This window comes from Sinocyclocheilus grahami, unplaced genomic scaffold (assembly GCF_001515645.1).
Source record: "Sinocyclocheilus grahami isolate Dianchi unplaced genomic scaffold, SAMN03320097.WGS_v1.1 scaffold693.1, whole genome shotgun sequence".
In the NCBI taxonomy this organism is placed as follows: Eukaryota; Metazoa; Chordata; class Actinopteri; order Cypriniformes; family Cyprinidae; genus Sinocyclocheilus; species Sinocyclocheilus grahami.
The window spans coordinates 156,739-177,898 of NW_015505872.1; the positions used below are offsets into that span (position 1 = coordinate 156,739).

Below are 21,160 nucleotides of genomic sequence, written 5' to 3' on the forward strand. Positions count from 1 at the left end.
AAGAGTGAAAAATTTAAGGGGGTCTGAATACTTTCCGTACCCACTGTATATTTATTTTATTTTTTTTAATTATTATTATTATTTTTTTAAGATTTATAATATGCAATATATATATTAGGGCTGTGCAAAAAATCGATTTGTAGTAAATGCCGCTCCATCTGAACGCACATGCTGGAGATTTACTACTGTTCACAGGAGCGGCTTTACTAACGAGATGCGCATGAAAATCGCATTTGATTTTTTGCACAGCCCTAATATATATATATATATGTATATGTATATGTATATGTGTAAGATAAAAGAACACTTAATTTCCCAGAATGCTCTAATTTAGTTGGAGGTCACATGATCAGTCGTCTTAGATACTTTAGTCAAGCAGGAATTCCTGCTTGCCAACATCCAATGATTTAATCAATGTAAGTGTGAATGTACCTTAACTCATCGAAGTAAACATTATGATTTCACATTGGAGCACATTGTACAAACCCAATTCCAAAAAAGTTGGGACAATGTACAAATTGTGAGTAAAAAAGGAATGGAATAATTTACAAATCTCAAACTTATAGAGATCCTATTATATCGGTTTCAGGTGATGGTCATGAGGACAAACACAGAGTGCCTGCTGCTGATGGACCATACTATGAAACCCAATCTGCTCAGCTCTGGTGAGTGAGTGACTGAGTGTGTGTGTGTGTGGTCTGAGTAGAGATACTGCATGAGTGTGTCTGTGTGTGTGCTAGGAAGAGATGGCAAGTAATTGTTTGTTGTGTGGTTGAGAGATACTGCTGTGTGCATATGGAGGTGGGGGATTACTGGAATGCAAGCTGTGTGTATGTGTATGTGTTTATTGCAATTGGTTTATTATCATTGGGCCAATGAGAGAAAGTGTGTGCATGTTTGTGTGCATTTATCATAGTGCGTTGCTGGGCTTATGGTACGTGTGTGTGTTTGTATCCGTTTATTGCTGTGTTTAGTCATAGTGCTGACAGAAATATGTTTATATGTATCTCTGTCTATAATGACGACATGTGTGGGGGGCAACAGTGTGTTCTGTAATTATAAATTAATATTTATTTATGACGTTCGTCCTGGTTGGGAATGTATGCCAGGCTTATACAGGCTTCAGAGCTGATGGTTAATCTCTAGATAAATATTTCGGCAAGTATATGTTAGCACACACGAAGTAGCAGCAACTAGCTATAAACAACCTGTTTGTGACTCAACACTATTTATCTGAATCCAATTCTTAATAATGCTGAGTTCACACCAAACGGGACATTCTGATTTGTCATTATTAATGTTAATCAAAGGTGTAAGAGCTGAGACGGCATGACTGCATGACATGCATAAGTCTGCCGCTCCGTGGCTTAGAAAATAGGGTCTGCAAGATTTCCCAGCTGTGATGTGGTTATCTCTATCAGTTTTATTTGCTGTATTGCTGTCTGATGTAGTTTTCTCTCATGCAGTGTGAGTGAGGAGGGCTCTAGCAGAGGGAGAGGGGCCGTCTCATACCCCCCATCACCAAACTGCCGCATTCGTGAAGTGCACTGTGGAAATCAAGTGCGACTGACTGTCATAGCGATCTGCAACATCGCTAAGGGGGAGGAGATCACTGTGGATTACAGTTTGACCGAGTGGGGAGAAAACGCTATGGTAAGTGTAACCATGACAATGGCCAGCACATCTCAATGCTTTGAGCTCCTTTTGCATTTAGTGTTACTAATAGTATGCAAATTGTTGACGGTTTATAGTTTAGATGTGTTTGTGACATGAGTTTATATGCATATGGTGTTTGATTTATTGATGTGTATGTGTGAGAGTGTTGTGTTGGAGGCACTTTATTACTCTTATGTCACATGTTTGACTTTTTTATTTTTTTTGTAATGATGTTGCATCCCTCTCTCAGGGTTTCCATGGCACTGTACCTCCTAGTAGCTTTGATTGCAGCTCAGACCACGAAAGCAACATTAAGAAGGTAAATATGCATTACATTTTACATTTTACACTTATAGACACACCCAGTTACCAAGCAACAGTCATTTTCAGGTCTCTTGCTGAATATCCTGTCCTAATGAAATGATTGCTGCACCTCTTGCCATCAGTGTAAACATACCATTAGCATAAGCACCACAGCACACCAATATCTCCTGCATTTTCCTCTCCATATTGTTTCATCCAGTAGTCTCAGACATACAGGTGCATCTCAATAAATTAGAATGTCGTGGAAAAGTTAATTTATTTAATACACGAGTTTCACAATTTGAGTTAAATTACTGAAATACATGAACTTTTCCATGACATTCTAATTTATTGAGATGCACCTGTACTCGTTTAATTAAATTCAACTTAAGTGTTCCTCTTGGAATTGACCCCATGACTTGGAAAAGTCATTATGAAAAATTGACCCTATTCACTTTTTTAAACACTTTATTGATTTACACAGCACAAATATGATGGGAATTCACAACAGAAATGTGATGGCAATGCTATTTCAGTTGGGTTTGCCTATGCTGCCATCACGTTCTACGCACTGTCTCTGGATGAGGGTAAGGAGCAGAGACTGATGGCAGTGAGTTGTGCTAACAAAGTTCAGCGATTCGGAGTGGAGGGAAAATTTCAGAATGTCACAGGTATCATTCATGGAGCTGTGTGAACGTGTTCATCTTCGTATGAGTCCACAAGAGTTTTCCATTCGTGCACCTATACCACTGGAAATAAATGCGACGTTCTCTCTTCTCCGCCATCGTTTTTAATCTGCATATTGTGCGTGTCACGTCAGTGTGTACGTCACGAGCACATGCGCACTTTGGTCAGAGTGGCAATAATGGGATTAAGGTGTTTACCTGTATATTTCGATTAAAATAGGCATAGGCTACCTATGTTAATACGATTATGCTTGCTGTTATTATGAGCTTAATTGCATTATTTAGATCGAAGTATTGTGTTTACATGATGTAAAGTTTAATCACAATATTGCCAAAATGTCATTATAATCACATTAAGAGGGTGCATGTAAACGCACTGAATGGCAATTAATCAACAAGAAATATCATCGTTTAAATAAATCTGGATGCTTCTGGTCAAAAAACCTCTTCAAAGTGAGTGTTGGTGATGTTTAGTAATTTCCTGGTGAATATAATTAAGTTCTGCCCTACATTCTTCACTTTCAGTCATTACGCGTAAAAAATTGTCATTTATATATGTTACAGAAGTGAAACGAGCATAATGCCTGAATGCAATGCTTTCTGGATTATTCACTCTTTAACAGATCTTAGAAATGCATGTGCTTTTTGTTTCTTAGGAGGAAGAGTCCAGCCCAGTTCCACTTTCTGCATCGGAATACCTCACACCTTCCTGGTCTCTCTCTCCTTCCTCCTCTCTTTTGTCTCACTCTGAGCCAAGTGATTCAGACCTTGACTCAGATGATGCCAATGGAGAGACACGCATGCGATTACCTCACCGCCGCAAGAGGCACAAAGCCCTGTCCTCTCCTGCTGCACATGCTAAGAGAAAAGCACTTCAACGATCCCTCAGCCATCCTCCCACTTTTCCACACTCCCTCCTGTCCTCCCCACTGCAGCCCGCTGCTCCCTCCAGACCTGTGTTTAAGTGCCCTCCGTCTTCAGGAATTCCTGCTAATAGTGTCAATGTGTCAGTGGGTCGTGGGCAGAGCACCATGGCACAGAAACAGCGCTGTGTTTACTGTGGCCGTCACTTCCGATCTCTCCCACACCATCTGGATAAACACCACGCCCACCAACCAGACGTGTGCTCTGCCATGGTGCAAGCATGCACCTCTGGTGACCCTCCTTGTGTACAGTCACCTCTCCCATCATCGAGCAAGCAGTCCCAATGCCTTCAAGTGGCTCCTGTGCCAGGTGTGGTGGTGGGAACACCACAGTCACCTCCCTCTTCTTCTTTGTCTCCGGTCAGAAGGAGCCCTGCCCTCTCTGTACCTATTTACAAAAGTCCTACCCCAGCCCAGACAACTCCGCCCAGAAGAGGAAGTGTTCCAGTGTCTGTCTTAAAGAGGAGCCCACCTACTCCTCCCAGAAAAGGACGAAAAACTAAAAAGGATAAAGAGGAGGTGGACATTTTTGAGAAGACAAAAGAAGAGGAATTGCCCACTCCAGTGTTTTTGGACCATGTTAAGGAGTCAGAACCTTCGAAAGAAGAAAGAGAGGACAATGGAGGGAGAGAAGAAGAAAGCGGAGCAGAGGATAAGACCGACCTATCAAGGTCAGACATTTTCAATTGATCTCACAATGTTAAAAGCAGTTTCACTGTTAAAATGTATTATCCATTCTCTTTAAATTCACTTAGTCCTCTTGTTCCCTTTTTCTATTTTCTCAGTTTGCGTCGTCCCCACATGCTCCCACTTCTTTCCTCCCTTTCCTCCCTGGTGTTGTACCTGCGGCGACTGCAGCACTCTGCCTTTATTTCTCTCTCCCGCTCACCACAGTCGGCCGAGGCATGGCGTCTCCTCTGTCACTCCAGTCTGGCCCTTCTCATCCTTTACAATCGGCGCCGTGAATGTGAAGTCTCCAAACTCACCGTCTCCGAGTACCAGGCCCGCGTCACACCCCAGTGCCCCATCCCTGTGCAATCTGGTGCCCCACCAACTCTTACCCCACTGGAGGCCTCGCTCTCACCCTTCGAGCGGATGGTCCTCCCCCATCTCCCTCGTGCTGGAGTCCAAGGGAAACGTGGCCGCGTACAGCCACTCATCCTCCCACCACACTCTGAAGCCTGTCTGGAGATGCTTTTGCAGACTCGTGCCGGCGTGGGAATTGATCCACAGAACGCCTATGTGTTTGCCAGGCCGTATCATTCGCCAGCCACTCCCCTACGAGGCACAGATTTACTACGTAGTTTGGCTCGGTCCAGTGGTTCTCCGCACCCGCGGGCACTGACACAGACACGCGTTCGGAGGCAGGTGGCCATACTTACTCAACTGCTGTTGTTAAGTGAGGGTGAGGAGGAAGGGGAGCATGGTTCTGCCATACAGCGATTGGAAAGCTTTTTGCAGAAGGAGTATCACGTGACGCAAAGCTGTGCAACCATTGGCCAGGACCCTGGGCTGATGGGTCTGATTGGTCGGGTGGTACTATGCGGAGAGAGAGATGGCGTCTTGTTCCGTGGAATGAGTTTACACCACATCTGTCTGGAGTTAGATGGTGAGTGAGTTGTTGTGCCAAGCATGTGGCAGGTGTAAATAAAGAGTATTGAACACATCAGTCATACTTATCCTTCCATTTCAGTGTTGTCAGGAAACTCTGCTGACTCGTTGTCAGAGGAGTCAGATGCTGAGCAGAGTAAAGAGAAACCTGAAGCACCATCTCCTGCAACCAGCATTATGATGAAGAAAACCAAAAGCAACAGCAAATCTCCCAGGCCCAAGAAGATGAACGGCAGCTCCCTGCTCTCAACGGGACGCAAAAAGGCCTCCGGACAGCCCAAGCCTGGTAAGTCTGATTGTATGACTGTCATACAGTGTGACAATATGCCTTTGCACACCTCAGTTCCAGGGAATGAGGACAGCACTGATGATTGTGACATAATCCATGTTTACATGTGCAATGCTTGTACCAGTTAAACCAGGGTTATTTAATTCCATTTTAAATGCTGATAAGTGCAACCTTTGTTAAAACGGTGTAGCTACACTAAGAATAGGAAAGAACATAAATTTAAATTCATCAACAACAAATACATATCTGTCAGTCCTAAAGGTATTATTTTTATTTATCTCATTTATATGCACATTATTTTCAATTAAGATATATTTTTGTCAAGCCTTCATTAGGAAAATACACTGCCCTTCACTAATATTGGCACCCTTGGTAAATATGAGCAAAGGTGGCTGTGAAAATAAATCTTCATTGCATGCTCTAAAACTACTGGAATTACAGATTTTAATTCTTTGTGATGCTGTATGCTGTAATTGAGTGATTCAGAACTCAATAGTTTTAATTAATGTCCTTGACAACAGCAAAATGCTAGCCATTTGATGTTGCCCATTCTTATATTGGTTTTTTTTGTTAAAATATCACTGCCTGATTTGGACATGCATATTCAGAATAAACCGTTTATTTGACCAAGAATTCCAGTTAATGTAGAAATTCTTGTAACCGTCCGGAATATTGGCATACCTGGTTATGTTTATGCTTTTGTAATATAAACGTCATATGATTTATGGGATCATTTTTAGTCAAATGTATACAAGAACATTGTGATTTTGGTGTTAATTACCAGCCTGCAAAGATACAGGCCTGAGACCTTCAGCACAGGGCTAACTCATTGACCTGAGCGTACGTGTATGGCCTGGGGGAGAGTGGGAGTGTAGTGTTTACACAGGAATAATGATTAACATACATTCTCCTCTCTGTCTCAGGTAAACGTGGTGTGCTGAAGCGGCCTTGGTCTGAGGCAGAGCGGGCAGCTGTCGAGTCCCACCTGGTGCAAAACATCATGGAGCTGCGTGTGCCGGCTAAAGCAGACTGTGAACGCTGCCTGGAGCTCTGCCCCCTGCTGGTCACTAACCACCGGGACTGGAGGGCTGTGAAATTCTACTGCCACAACCGTATACAGCTGCTCAAGAAAACCCAGCAGAGACAGGGTCCACCTGTCCTGTCCGTCTGCTAAGGCTGTGAATCGGCACGCTGCTGGGAAGGGTCATCCAATAACAGCAGATGTGTAAGGGAGGGAATGTGAGGAGGTGCTGAGGGAAAATATTTACATGGTACAGTCACAGTAAACACAGTACAAATGCTTTAATGTGATGTTGTGTGTGATTTGTGTCCAGTGTGTAAAACGGAAAATGGTACCACTCTGGGAAGCAGACTGAAATGCACACTTGTGTACTTTTCCAAAATATTTTTCCAACTATGACGAAGGACACTAATTTTTCTGTCTGTACATTACCAGTAAGTTTTTCTGTTGCTGGCTTGAAAGTAGATGAACACTTTTGACCAGCTGAAAGTCTGAATGGCTTTGCTCTCCCTTTGGCCATGCCTATATCTCACTAGTGACAGAGAATCAGGCAGACTGAGCAACTTGTGCCTTGATGGGAGTCAAACCTCAATTTCATTCACATTTGTGAGAATTTTTCTGCTACATGCAGATTTCATCATTTTTCATGAAATTTGACTGGTTTTTCAAAATGCATCTTTTTCCCCCATTGCAATTCCAATTAATTAATGCAATTACAAATAAAAATAACATATGGCATCAGAATCCAGTGCACAGATTTATAGGGATGACACTTATGACATTTTTTTTATGTTTACGCATTATTAATTGTAATTGCATGAACAAAAATTACCAGAACATTCTTCGGAATTCCTCCTTTTGTGTTCCAGAAAATGAGTGAGGATTTCCCTTTGGGTTCTTTTCATTCATTTCAAACCACTGATGTTAGCTGTTTGGTAGCTTGTTCGGGATTGAAAAATAATCATTTGTTTGTCCTGTAGCTATAGAAATGGACCTGAATGAGTGAGCTGATGATTTTGATTTTCTTGTTTGCTTTTGTATCCATCCATCAAATCCATATCGGAACTTAAACTATGTATTGGAAACGCATGATAACGACACATAACACCTCAGTTTATACTCTATACTTTGCTGTTTTGTTATCCTTTGTCCTTTCAAACTTTGCAATATATATATGTTCACACGCATATATATATATATTGTCGTACTATTAACAGTGGAATTATTACTATTAAATCTTACTGTAGCAAGTGTTTTTTCCATTTCCACTTCATGTGTATATATACTGAATGTAAATATTTGCAGGAAAAAAAGAGCACAATGTAAATATACCGTAGGCAAGACAAGCTTGTTTTTGTGTTGTCTGTATGTTTTTCTAAGTTGTCTGAAATGGTAATAAAAAATTTTGTTTGTAATTCTAGACTTGGTCTAGTTTATGCAGAAGAGCAGAAAAAATCCTCACATTTCTGTCCAAAGATTTCAATCTAGTGATGTCCTGTGCTGCATTTATTTTAAATCATCTAATCTAATTTGGTATTGTTGTTCATTACATTTAAATTTTTCAATTGTTTTCGTAAGCGCAGAACATAATCTTCCCGTATCTATCACGGTGTCATTGCACTCTGCACTGAAAGGTTTGTTTTTCACAATTATTTGTTTTGCTCCAGTCAAAAAGGTTTGTTTGCATTAAATGTTGTTGGAAATCAAGTCCCTGCTGTTTCTAGTAGTTGGTCCCCTACAAAAATATCTGTAGATCTATTATTAGCTTACTGGTTTCATTTTTATGGTTGACTAAGCACTCTGAATGTCAATTTGTTGTGCAGGCAATACAAAACATTAAGAACAGAATAGTTAAAGGGTTAGTTCACCCAAAAATGAAAATTAGCCCATAAATTACTCACCCTCAAGTCATCCTAGGTGTATAACACTTTCTTCTTTCAGACAAATCCAGTCGGAGTTATATTAAAAATTGTCTTTGATCTTCCAAGCTGTTTAATGCCACTCAGCGGGTGTTGCATGCATCAGTTCAAAAGGAACAAAGGCCTCCTGTATTATTACGTTTTGGAAAATGGATATTTTTCTTACAAAAACACATCGATTCGCTACAGGACGCCTTTGTTCACCCCCCGGAGCCGTGTGAGGCACTTTTTTTTTAATGGATGGGCGCTTTTTATTTAACTTCTTTTGGACGGATGCATGCAACACCCGCTGAGTGCCGTGAAACAGCTTTAAAGATCAAAGACCATTTTTTATATAACTCCGACTGGATTCGTCTGAAAGAAGAAAGTCATATACACCTAGGATGACTTGAGGGACAATTTTTTTTTTTTTGAGCACCCAACAGGTCAAATCAACGAAAACCAAGTAAACTGATGCAGTAATAACTCAATAATACAGCAGCAAAATGTCAAACTAAATGGCTGGTGTATTGCAATGCAGTGCTTTTGTGCATAATTAAATAAAAGCTTTCAAGCTGATGATTGATCCCAGTTTAATTTTACACTATATTACACTGTAATATTAGGTGATCTACAGAAAATGATTTTACACCACCAGATCAAACACGATTAGGATAATCAAGATCACAATTTATAATAAATAACACAAATATGACAGGAAATAAATATACCCTGACTCTGTAAGGAACAAATTATAATTGGTTGAAACTGGTTGACATCCAGTGTTATAAGAATTGAGAAAGAAAAGAAAAAAAGAACCTTTACCTCTTGCAAGCCAAAATTTTTTTTTGAGCACCCAACAGGTCAAATCAATGAAAACCAAGTAAACTGATGCAGTAATAACTCAATAATACAGCAGCAAAATGTCAAACTAAATGGCTGGTGTATTGCAATGCAGTGCTTTTGTGCATAATTAAATATAAGCTTTCAAGCTGATGATTGATCCCATTTTAATTTTACACTATATTACACTGTAATATTAGGTGATCTACAGAAAATGATTTTACACCACCAGATCAAACACGATTAGGATAATCAAGGTCACAATTTATAATAAATAACACAAATATGACAGGAAATAAATATACCCTGACTCTGTAAGGAACAAATTATAATTGGTTGAAACTGGTTGACATTCAGTGTTAAAAGAATTGAGAAAGAAAAGAAAAAAAGAACCTTTACCTCTTGCAAGTGAAACAGAAATTGCATGTTGTATTGTACTCAATGAAAAATAACAAGAAGGGTAAACTGAAAATTAGAAGTGAAAAAGAAACTGTCATGTTTTAGCCACACAATGCATCAGAAACAATTACAAAATATGTTTATAAATAGTCAAAATACATAAAGATGTGTCTTTGAAATGATAAAATAAACGTGCTGGTATAGTGTCATCATAGTGGCCTTACATTTAAGGTTTCACTGGAGATTCACATTTAGGCATTCAAAGGTTCTTGTTTTTATTCTTTTGCATACAGTTCTGAATCAGAACACTTCTTTTAAGTGATGGGGCTTTGAATGAATGGAGGTTGTTTTTATGCATTTCTCTCACAGTTCTTAATTTCGTGAAAAATGACGTTCATTCCTGGTGGGATGATGTTTGAGCAGGAGAACTTGTGTTTAGTGAAGCATGCTCTGTTTCTTCTTCGACCGATCGCTCTGTTTGCTGTTCCGATGTACAAGGCTCAGATTCAGAAACACAGTCAAAACTGCCAAAGGTCTCTGCTGCCACAGGCCGACTGTCCTCTAATGCACCGTGACTATAAAAGTCCTCCTCAGAATGAACAACAGGAACATCATTCTCCACAGTCTCTTCTTCTGAACCTTTCAAAGATACTTTTGTGTTCAAAGACTGACATCCACGGCTTGTGAGATCTTCATTATGTTGTTCTGATCCCCTCTCAGGAGGACACATAGGCGTCTCAGAGTCACAACAAGCAAGGGTTTTACACTGTGTGGTCTCCACAGGCTGGATACTTTCTGCTGGATTAGTGAACTGTGGAGTTTGTGAGACTGAATATGTGCGGCTGAAATAATCACCCCTTTGGCTCAACTCGACTGCCACGGCTTGACAGTCATCTTGGCTGAAATCTATACTAAGTCCAGTGTCCTCTGTCACCTCTTCTCCAGTAACAATCTCTTCATCTCCTGCTTGAGAGGGATAACACTTATTATTTTTTATTGGAAAAAAAAATATATATATATAATATTATGTCCCCCCCCTCCTTGTTTTCAGAAAGGAGAAGATTTACCTTCAGAAAATGTTTCCAGAAGTTAACCAAAATATAGTATGAGCGGTTTTACTCCTACGAGGTTTGCCATTTTTAGATCATGTTCCCAAAATATGCAGTTCAAAATTATGATTTTTTTTGTGATTATTCAATTTTCTAAAATGTGGAAATGTAACGACAACAATTTTGACTTATGTATTTGATATTCCTCCAATAGCACACAAATGTTTTTGGGTATATACACTGAAAAAAAAGAAAAGGTGTAGAAACTATTTTCCATCAGAAATTGCTAGTAAATTTCACAAACAATTACAAAGAAACGGCAAGTAACACTGAATTAAACGTGAGATTTTAAGGTAGAGAAACGGAATGTTCTATGTTAGTCTGACAGCAAAAACATGGTAAACAGCTACATTAAAGTGATTATTACGTTTTGAATATGGATATTTTTCTTACAAAAACGCATCAATTCGCTACAGAAGGCCTTTGTTCACCCCCCGGAGCCGTGTGAGACACTTTTTTTTGTGGAAGGGTGCTTTTTATTTCACGTCTTTTGAACCGAAGGAATGCAACACCCGCCGAGTACAACGATAGAGCTTGAAAGATCAAAGACAATTTTTAATATAACTCCGACTGGATTCATCTGAAAGAAGAAAGTCATATACACCTAGGATGCCTCGAGGGTGAGTAAAACACAGCATAATTTTCATTTTGCGGTGAACTAACCCTTTAATATTAGATCTAATAACTGAATCTGCAATTAGGGAACGTGCCGGCTGTTGACTCGCATGGAGGACATGGATACCCAGATTTTTTTGGTTTGTTCATTCATTTTTGATATATCCAACAGACAAAGTTGAGTAGTTTTGTGTAGCTGTATACAAATACATTTTCCATAATACTGCCACTACTAATTCGGAGAAAAAAGCTAATAAAAATTATGGTGTTGAATATTTATGTTGTGACATTTAAAAACGTTCAACAATGTTGCACTTTTCTTTCACTTTTTGTCCTCTGAATGTAAGAATTTCGTAATGAAATGTTTCTATGATTATGTGTGCGAGCTTCTCCTCTTGTTGGACTCGACGTCTTTCAATTACATTTTTTGAGCTTATGCACCAAAGTACTTTCCATTTGCATTTGGCACAAACGTCTTAGCTTTGTTTGCTGGCCTTTGATTACTATAAACATAAACATTAATTAGAATACGAATTTAATAAGAATGAATAAGTATTTAGTCTATTATTAGTTATAATTATTACCCCCTACTGAATGATTCATTTAATTGACAAAATGAATAATAACTAATTACGGATTTGTGCCTGTAATGTTTAAAGAAGCCACGAGACACAAAAGTGTACCGTACAGCTGTAAAGTGCCAATGAGGTTTCACTTGGTAGTAACTCACCCACTGACTCTGCGCTGGACTGGACATGCTGAGAGTCACTCAGGACAATAACGGCTTTCCTTCCTGGAAAAAAAAGTTGGAGTCAATAAATGCACAACTATTACAAATGATAGTTATATTGTCAAGTTAACAAAAAAGGGTAACAGAGGTAGAATAGGTTTGAAAAAAAATTGCAGAAAGGTATAAAAGGCAAAAAACTATATTGAATAAAAGACGTACTCCGTAGTCCGAGAGACACATTGTAGGTGATGCCTCCAGAGAGGGTGAGAAGAAAGAGTGGAAAGCAGAAATGGGAGAGCAATTGAAAGTAATTAATTAAAAAATGTAAATAATCAAGATAAACTCTATTATGTTACAAAGAAGTACCCATTACACAAATGTAAAGTGTATTAGAGCAAAACATTAAAAAAACTAAACTACAATCAAATAACCTAAATTCAAAAAAAGCAACTGCATAGTATTGGACATGATGTTTACCTGGCAGACTCCACAACCCAGACACCTCTAATGTTTTCAGCTTTCTTTCCAGTTCTGCAACCCGGTTACCCAGGATCCTGTTCAAATATATGCAAACCTATAAATATATAGGTATATAGGTTAAACTGTAAAACTAAGTATGCTCTGGCTTAACTGATATCCCACAATACTAATAAACAGCATCTTAGCAAGATTATTATTATTAAAGGGGTCATATGATGCTGCTAAAAAGAACATTATTTGGTGTAATGAAATGTGTTTATGCAGTTTAAGGTTAAAAAAACACATTATTTTCCACATACTGTACATTATTGTTTCTCCTCTATGCCCCGCCTTTCTGAATTTTTTCTCCGATTTTTACAAAGCTCATCGGTCTGGAAAGCGAGGTGTGCTCTGATTGGCCAGCTATCCAGTGCATTGTGATTGGCCAAATACCTCAAGCGTGTGATGGAAATGTTACGCCCCTTACCATATTGTGATGCCCAGTTCGACCGGAGCGACGAGACAAAAACATTAAAACCCATTATAAACGAGGCATTTGTTGCATCCAGTGGGGACATAATTACGGATTATACTGACTTATACTGTCTTTTTACGCGTTGCATCACACCATGTAAACATAAAACCGTGTCTGCATTTGTGATCGGAGAAATGACAAACAACAAGCGCTACTCTACACTGCTCAGAACTCGCGTTTGAATCATCAGTGGCAAATTCTTTAAATGTAAAAAACTTACTTACAGTCTGTGAGTCAGAACAGCCGGCATTGTAGTCTACTCTTACTACAGTGAGAATAAAAGTTACGCCTTCTTTCTTTGCGTGAACATTTGGGCGGTGTTATGCAAATCTTCCCACATCGTGACGTAGACATGTGGGGGCGTGTTAGAACGAGCCGTTTTAGGTAGGCGTGGTTAACTCTTAACTTTTATAAAGAATATCTCTTTGGATTTGAGACTTTAGTCTTTGCAACTTTACAGATCTTCTTTATGCACAAAGAGCTTGTAACACTCCAAAGAGAAAGGAAAAATTGAAATCGCATCATATGACCCCTTTAACAAAAACTATTAAAAGCACTTTTGTTCATTCACAATAAAATACAAAAATAACTTAAGAAACTAAAGAATGTTAAATGTTGCCTTGGCAACTAAATTAAATAAGTTCAAGCACTAAATTACTAACTGGAAATAAACACTAAAACTGGAACTGGAAAAGCATTTTTTAAACCTAAATAGTCATATTAAAAAAAATTAAAAATAAAATAAAATAAAACAAAACACTAAGAAAAATAAAATGCAACAATAAAACAACATTTCTAAAAAAAATTAACTAAATTTAAATATGAAAACTGAAAATATAAAAATGAAATAAAATTAATCAAAACTATAATAGTAAATAAATAAACCATTCAAAAGTAACTCTGCATCTTGGGTGCTTTCCAGCACAGAAATGAGATGACCGTTGTCACAATGTATCAAAACATACTTGTTGGTTTGCCGTTGATGCTGAATGACCATGTTCTTCTCATGAATGGTCTCCAGCAGAGCAGTGGCCAGGGACTTCAGGTCACTAATGGACTGTGAAGAGACCGGGAGACTGCAGCCATTCTCTTCAGACAGCAACAGCTCTTGAACTGGAAACATATAAGCTGTAGCTAAGCTTAGCTTCTAAATATTTTTATTTCAAAGAATTGTACATGAATTAAAAAAGAATACTGGTAAAGAACGCAATTGTTACTTTCTGGATTCTGCAGAAGTCTTGTGTGGTACCTTGTTTAGCAGAGAGGACACCTGTCAGAGCACTGCTGTTGGACTTGCCATAGACTTTGCAGTTCTTCTTGCTTTCCAAAGCACTCTGAAATAAAACATATGCTTAACATAAGAATACAGAATTAATTTATACATAACTAAAGTGAATAAATCTCCTGTCTGCATATAAATGTGGTTATATGTGTTATAAATACCTTGTACTTCATGACGTTTGATTTGAGGAGGCTGACCTCCTCCTGAAGCCGCATAAGCCGCTCATGCAGATATCTTAAAAAAAAAGACATCTGAAAGACTTCAGCATGATATACAGATAACCCACAAAATGACTAGTCATATAGCACTATTGATAATATTTAGGCACCAACTGGATATGTTAAAACGGTCATATCAATGCCTGTAATGTCCCCACAAGACCAGCAGAGGTCAGTCTCACCAGAAACCTGATCAAGTTCCTAGAGTCACATTTCTGTTACATTGAAAATACCAACATGGACTGCATCACGGATTATTTTGCAGGGTCATTATTGTAAATGTAAAAAAAATAATTTAAAAATAAATTTAAAAAATAATCATGGAAATTCTAAAATTATTTGATGTCAGCTAGTTGCCAATACATCATTTATCATTTTATTTTAGTTTAACGAAGTACAAAAATAACTAAAACCAAAATAAATAATATATACATATTTTTTAAAAAATAAGAAAAATTAATTAAAAATGACTAAAACTTTACATTTAAAATCACAACTGAAAATCAAAAAAATAAATGTAAATATTAACAAAACTATAAAAGTACTATATATCAATGATAGCTAATTGATATACAGTAGTAAAATACTATAGCTAAAATAGCAGTTATTTTGGAATCAGAATGTGATTTTTGTGTACTAAAATAATAAATCTCTGCATATGTATGGCAATTATTGTGTGTGTGTGTGTTTTACCTCCTACTACTGCAGCAGTAGATGCTAAATGGGTAGGTGACTAGATCCTGAACACGGCAAAACTGACCTGTTCTCCATACACAGAGCATCTATATCCAGGACGCGGTTCTCGTGGCTTCCCAAGATATGGTTAATTTCCAGGTTTAGTCTGTGAGCTTTGTCCTGATAGACATTACGCTCTGCTCTCACATCCTGTAATTCATCCGTGGCTGCCTTTAAGCTTTGTTCCAGTGCTTCATTCTGCAACACCATAAAGTTAGGACAAAGAACAGATATTGCTTTTTTACTATAATTGTATATTTTATGTATTGTATTGTTTGTAATGGAGTATTGTAATTTTGTAACAACATCCTGCCCAGGGACTGCCGATGCAAATTAGCTCTGTAGCTAACTCTGGCACAACACTTGTGTTGTGCATAGTCCCTGTTAAATAAATGAAATAAACTAAAAAACTAAACAATTTGATCAGTGTGTGTGTGTGTACCTACTTAATCATATTTTGGGGACAAATTTGTACCCAAAAGTGAGCTAAACCTGACAAAATGTCCAAAAACCTACCTTCGGGAACGTCCTCATTTGTAAAACTGGTATAACAATAAAGTAAACAAAGTTTTTTTTAAATTGTAAAAATGCAGAAAGTATACTGTAAGGGGTAGGTTTAGGTGTAGGGTGATAGAATATACAGTTTTTACAGTATAAAAACCATTACTCCTATGGAATGTCCCCATTTAGATAGCTAAGTAAACATGTGTGTACTGTATGTGTGTGTGTACACCTGTTTTTCTATTCTGGTGGGGACTTAAACCTGAATACACACAGACTCATGGGGACTCGTGTCACGGTGGGGACCTACATTGAGGTCCCCACGGGTAAACAAGCTATTAAATCACACAGAATGAAGTTTTTTTTAAATCTAAAAATGCAGAAAGTTTCCTGTAAGGGGTAGGTTTAGGGGTAGGGTTGGTGTAGGGCAATAGAATATACGGTCTGTACAGTAGAACAACCATTATGCCTATGGAGAGTCCCCACAAGGACAGCAAATCAGACTGTGTGTGTGTGTTTTCAAATCTATGACACCAGTGTCTACAAAAACTGTGTGAGACATTGTGATATTCTTCAGAATTAAAATGTGTGGAATGCCAAGAGCAATGCACCTGTTCTCGAGCTCTTTCTAACTGCTGAACAAGATCTTCTCTCTCATGAGCTGGAAAGTGCCGAGTCCCCACCTCTTCGTCCCCTAGACGCTGCTTTGCGATGGTCATCCTCAGCAGCTGTGGGATGGAAAGATTGCAGATATACCACAATATATGAACTGTGCTCAAAATGCTTGATTACACATTTCACCTTGCAAACATCTGCATGGGATTGCAAAGTAATAACCTTTGTGCAAAGTGGAACCCATACCTTGTTGTCCCCCTGCACCTCCGCTAAACGTTGCTTCAGTTCTTTTATCTCCTCACTCAGCTGTTTGTTCTGTTCTCGTGAGTCTCTCAGTAACTGGGCCAGATTGACCTGTGGCAAGTTAAACACATCGGTTCTACAACATATTAAACTTTTTAATGTATAATACATACAACATTTTATTGGTTGAATAACACTGACGATAATCGGGAGTACTGGGTTGACTACTTAAACAACACATTTGTTAACACACACATATTTGGAGCTCAGATCTGTAGTTTTATACATATATGAGAGCACCTAACATATGATGTATAGTCACGCATATTTAAAAGCACAGACATACTTGGTTTCTTTTTTCAGGAGGCAGAGAAGAGTCACCATCCTATTAATGAAAAATAAAATCCATTTAATTTGATTAAAATACACTTCATTATAATGACAATACCTCATAATTCTTATTATTGAGTGTTTAATGAATTTAGAATAGAACAGAATAGAAATACATACTATAAGCTCTCTGTACTTTTTCTTGAGCCCTTGGTGACATTCACGGAGCTGGTTTGCCATCAGTTTAAACTGATCCCTTTCCTGCTGGCAGGTGTCCAGTTCTTTTGATAAGATCAGCAGTGCCTCCTTCTTACTCTCCAGCTTTCTCTTGCATACCAGGAACTAGGCACACAAAGAAAACAACAGGGTTGTTAATGCTTCAATTCAATGCATTAGTCACCATTGCCAAAAAGGCAATGATCAAAGTGGGTTCTTGCCTTGTTTTTGAGCAAAATCTGCTGAGATTTTGACTCAAAGGCCTCCGATCTTTCGAGATAATATTAGCATTTTTTTTCCATGTAAGTGAAAATATTTATATTGGTACTTTTGCTGACAATTTTCTGATTTCAAACTTTTCACAGAAACCAGAAGTGTCGCTAGATTAAAAAAGTGACCCATTACTTACTCATTAAATCGTTTTGGTGATTCCAGATGTTCTAGGAACTGTATGTTCTTTAATAAAACAGCAGTTGAAGGGCCAAATTAAAATAAGAAATATAATTTCAATTTAGATGCCCTACATCTTGATTTTAGTGGTTTTAGCCTTTTACTGAGGTTAGATAATTTATTACTTATTATTATTAGTTGTACTTATTATTACTGAACAAGTCATCATATGCAGCCCCCCTGGAAGTTTGCTAAAGGCCACTAATGGCCCCGGGCCCCTGTTGAGAACTACTCATATAAAGTCCTACTTTTAAATTAAAAGAAATATCAAAGAGGTCAACCAATCCTTTGAAACTTGTCAATGCACTGAGAAGGGATATTAAAGTACATGGTTTTATCATATAGGTACATTTATTCAAAAGATTATGTAAACACATTCAAAGTCCATAGAGGCCTGTTATTGAGTTGGTATGGGGTTATTAGTTCCCTTAATGAAAACATACAGAAGACTTCTGATATTTACATTCACACTATTAAAGAAAAACCTCTTTAATAGTTTGAATTGTGCACATGCATGATGATTAATGTATTTTATATATGTCATCCTGTAATATTACACCATTGTATTTTAAAATCATTAGTTTCATTATCATCAAGATATGCACAATTTAAACAACAGTGTATTCTATTCAGCGGTCAAAGATCTTGACGTAAAAGGATGAAGATTGAAGTTAATCTCACCGCTGATCATGTCGTTTCAGACCTTCCGCATTTGATTTATTATGGTGCTAGGCATTTAAAGATGTAATAAGAACCATATATTACCTAACGTATACTATTCGATAAGAAGGACAAGCAGTCTCGAGAAAATGAACACAACACGGTTACAGTAAGAGGATTTCATGTCTGTTTAAATCAGCAAAATAGACTGATCGTATTTAGAAAATCATGCTCTTCAATTTTACACACGTCAGTTTGCTAAATTCATTGAAACCCGCATTATCATATATTATGATTAATGTAAGCATCCTAATAGTGCGGTGCTGATAGTATGATTCATAGGGTGCAGATGATCGTGGGGCATCAATATGTCTGCGTTTCCTACCTCATTCACCAAACCCTGCCAATCACTTTCGCTTCGTCCGGAAGGATTCAAACAAGCAGTCTCGAGAAAATGAACACAACACGGTTACAGTAAGAGGATTTCATGTCTGTTTAAATCAGCAAAATAGACTGATCGTATTTAGAAAATCATGCTCTTCAATTTTACACACGTCAGTTTGCTAAATTCATTGAAACCCGCATTATATGATTAATGTAAGCATCCTAATAGTGCGGTGCTGATAGTATGATTCATAGGGTGCAGATGATCGTGGGGCATCAATATGTCTGCGTTTCCTACCTCATTCACCAAACCCTGCCAATCACTTTCGCTTCGTCCGGAAGGATTCATTTTCGGTCCGAGAATATTCTTTAAAAAAAAAAAATCTGTCAAAAATTGTCACGTCGTAAGCATATATTGCGACGAGGATGACACGATTACATGTTTGGGGGTTTCATCAACATCACGTAACATCGTTTCCGGCTGGGATGATGGCCAACCTCAGCAGCGTGTCGCGAAGTGACAGTGCTGCAAAAGCCAGAGAATATAAACAGATGTGTAGATTCGCTTGTTACGTTACGTTATGTGATTATAACGACCCTATTGTCTAAAATAAACTGTCAATTGTAGTTGTTTTGCTGCAAAAGTCTTCTGTTGCTTCATACATTGCGGCAACCTCCAAATTTGAGGTTTTTATTTACAACGATTTTCACATATCAGATATTCACATTTAATAAGTGTTAATGTTTAATGTGTGTATATGTACATATATATAAAGTATTCTATACTGTCGAGCGGTTGGCCAAATTTCGGTAAAGCTATAGCCTATTTGTATTATTAAATAAGGTCTCAATTTGCTTGAAAATACCCTGCGTAAGGGTAGGCTATTATAAATGTCCACCAGTGTTGGGGAAAGTTACTTTTAAAAGTAATGCATTACAATATTGCGTTACTCCATAAAAAAGTAACTAATTACGTTACTTAGTTACTTTTTATGGAAAGTAATGCGTTACGGTACTTTTGCGTTACTTTTAAAATCTGGACAGGGCTTGCTTGTTTGTTTTTAAAATAAAAAAGTTCTATTTTTGGCAAATATAAAAGCCTTTTCACACCAAAAGTGAAATGAATAAGCCTCAGGCTGAAGGGAAAGTACATTTAGGTCGGTACAGTAGAATGCAGAAGAAGAAATTTCAACACACTTCAGCAATAAAAAAGACACAAATGTTTTTCTAGAGTAATTTTTGCTTATTAGTATGGTTGAACTGGATCATCGAAGGTCAGAAGCAAAGACATTGGTTAATAGAATGGGATTAAATACATAAAGGACATTTGTGTTGTTTAACATTTAATTATTGCAGGTTTGCGTCATATTGTTGCATGCATTATTTTGATTCATTTTGAGGAATACTGAATCTGTGTTTTTTTGTGTGTGAGTGAGATGAATTAATGCATATTCATATTTATTTCAGAACTACAGTAACATCTGATTTCTCTCAACATGGGGACAGGACAGCTGTCAATCAATACATTAGAAAAAAGTAACTTGCGTTACTTATTTGAAAAAGTAACTCAGATATTCTAAAAAGTAATGCGTTACTTTACTAATTACTTGAAAAAAGTAATCTGATTACGCAACTCGCGTTACTTGTAATGTGTTACCCCCAACACTGATGTCCACCATAATATCACACAACACATAATATACGCATATAATGTAAATAATAGAACATGCACATAATGCACAGCAGACATTTTTTTTATATAGATAGACCTCTAACTTATGTCACACTCATTTACGTGCTTACTTTAAATGTAAGCTACATGTGACATTGTGCTTATACAGTATAGGCTACATTGCCTCTGGTGAAGTGTAAAAAAGAATGATGCTGCTGATTGGTAAAGAGATCCTTGTGAACAGAACATAAGCAGTTTCTCACTGTCAAGGAGTGAAGTGTTATCTGAAATGTCAGCTTTAACATGCTTCTTTCTTGTTATGTTGTGTTTTTATGTTGACAGTATATGTGGAACAGTGATACATCCGAAACAATGGGCTGTGAAACCTTTTGTCCAGTTGGCTTCCTTGTATGAAACTGAAAATGCATATATGTAAATAAGAACAAACATGAATGAACAGATAAATAGAAGATGCTGTTTTATTTATTATCAATAATATATTTTCAAATGTACATCCAGTATAATGCTCGGCCAGCTACAGTATATAAGGATCCTTTTCTGTTAAAAATAAATAAATAAATAAAAATAAAACATTTCTAAGGATTTCATTCATGAAAGACAATGGCACTGAATAATATCACTACTCAGCACCAATAACATGCTTGCATAAAGTCAAATCAGCTCAGTAGGATAAATTAGCTTGAAGCTGACAAGTCCACGGTCTCTTGGATTGAAGCCGGAGCACCTGATATATCACAAATAAATTATTTAAAAGGG

At 37.6% G+C, this 21,160-nt stretch overlaps 2 protein-coding genes across 5 annotated transcripts in view; one reads left to right on the forward strand and one right to left on the reverse strand.

Moving 5' to 3' along the window:
- LOC107559642 (uncharacterized) overlaps positions 1 to 7,830 on the forward strand; it is a 23,535-nt gene extending 15,705 nt beyond the window's left edge. The window contains exons 3-9 of the mRNA XM_016243540.1: positions 590 to 665; positions 1,467 to 1,653; positions 1,907 to 1,975; positions 3,302 to 4,239; positions 4,354 to 5,177; positions 5,262 to 5,465; positions 6,392 to 7,830. Coding sequence (XP_016099026.1) covers positions 590 to 665; positions 1,467 to 1,653; positions 1,907 to 1,975; positions 3,302 to 4,239; positions 4,354 to 5,177; positions 5,262 to 5,465; positions 6,392 to 6,642 — 2,549 coding nt within the window. The 3' untranslated portion in view covers positions 6,643 to 7,830. The remainder of the gene's footprint in view (positions 1 to 589; positions 666 to 1,466; positions 1,654 to 1,906; positions 1,976 to 3,301; positions 4,240 to 4,353; positions 5,178 to 5,261; positions 5,466 to 6,391) is intronic.
- Positions 7,831 to 9,634: 1,804 nt separating this feature from the next.
- On the reverse strand, positions 9,635 to 19,231 carry LOC107559643 (coiled-coil domain-containing protein 149-B-like). Of its 4 annotated transcripts, none has more exons than XM_016243542.1 (13): positions 19,010 to 19,231; positions 17,182 to 17,343; positions 17,018 to 17,056; positions 16,675 to 16,782; positions 16,425 to 16,541; positions 15,338 to 15,510; positions 14,521 to 14,593; positions 14,327 to 14,411; positions 14,043 to 14,190; positions 12,561 to 12,637; positions 12,303 to 12,335; positions 12,084 to 12,146; positions 9,635 to 10,592 (listed from the first exon to the last, which is right to left on the reverse strand). In XM_016243542.1, exons 1-13 carry the CDS (start codon positions 19,058 to 19,060, stop codon positions 10,024 to 10,026), a joined length of 1,698 nt encoding a protein of 565 aa, XP_016099028.1. In that variant the 5' UTR covers positions 19,061 to 19,231; the 3' UTR covers positions 9,635 to 10,023. The 4 variants fall into 4 exon arrangements, with proteins under 4 accessions (XP_016099028.1, XP_016099027.1, XP_016099030.1 ...); XM_016243541.1 differs by having other exon boundaries at positions 9,635 to 10,595; XM_016243544.1 differs by lacking the exon at positions 19,010 to 19,231 and adding an exon at positions 18,713 to 18,756 and having other exon boundaries at positions 9,635 to 10,595.
- Between the last annotated feature and the right edge of the window lie 1,929 nt (positions 19,232 to 21,160).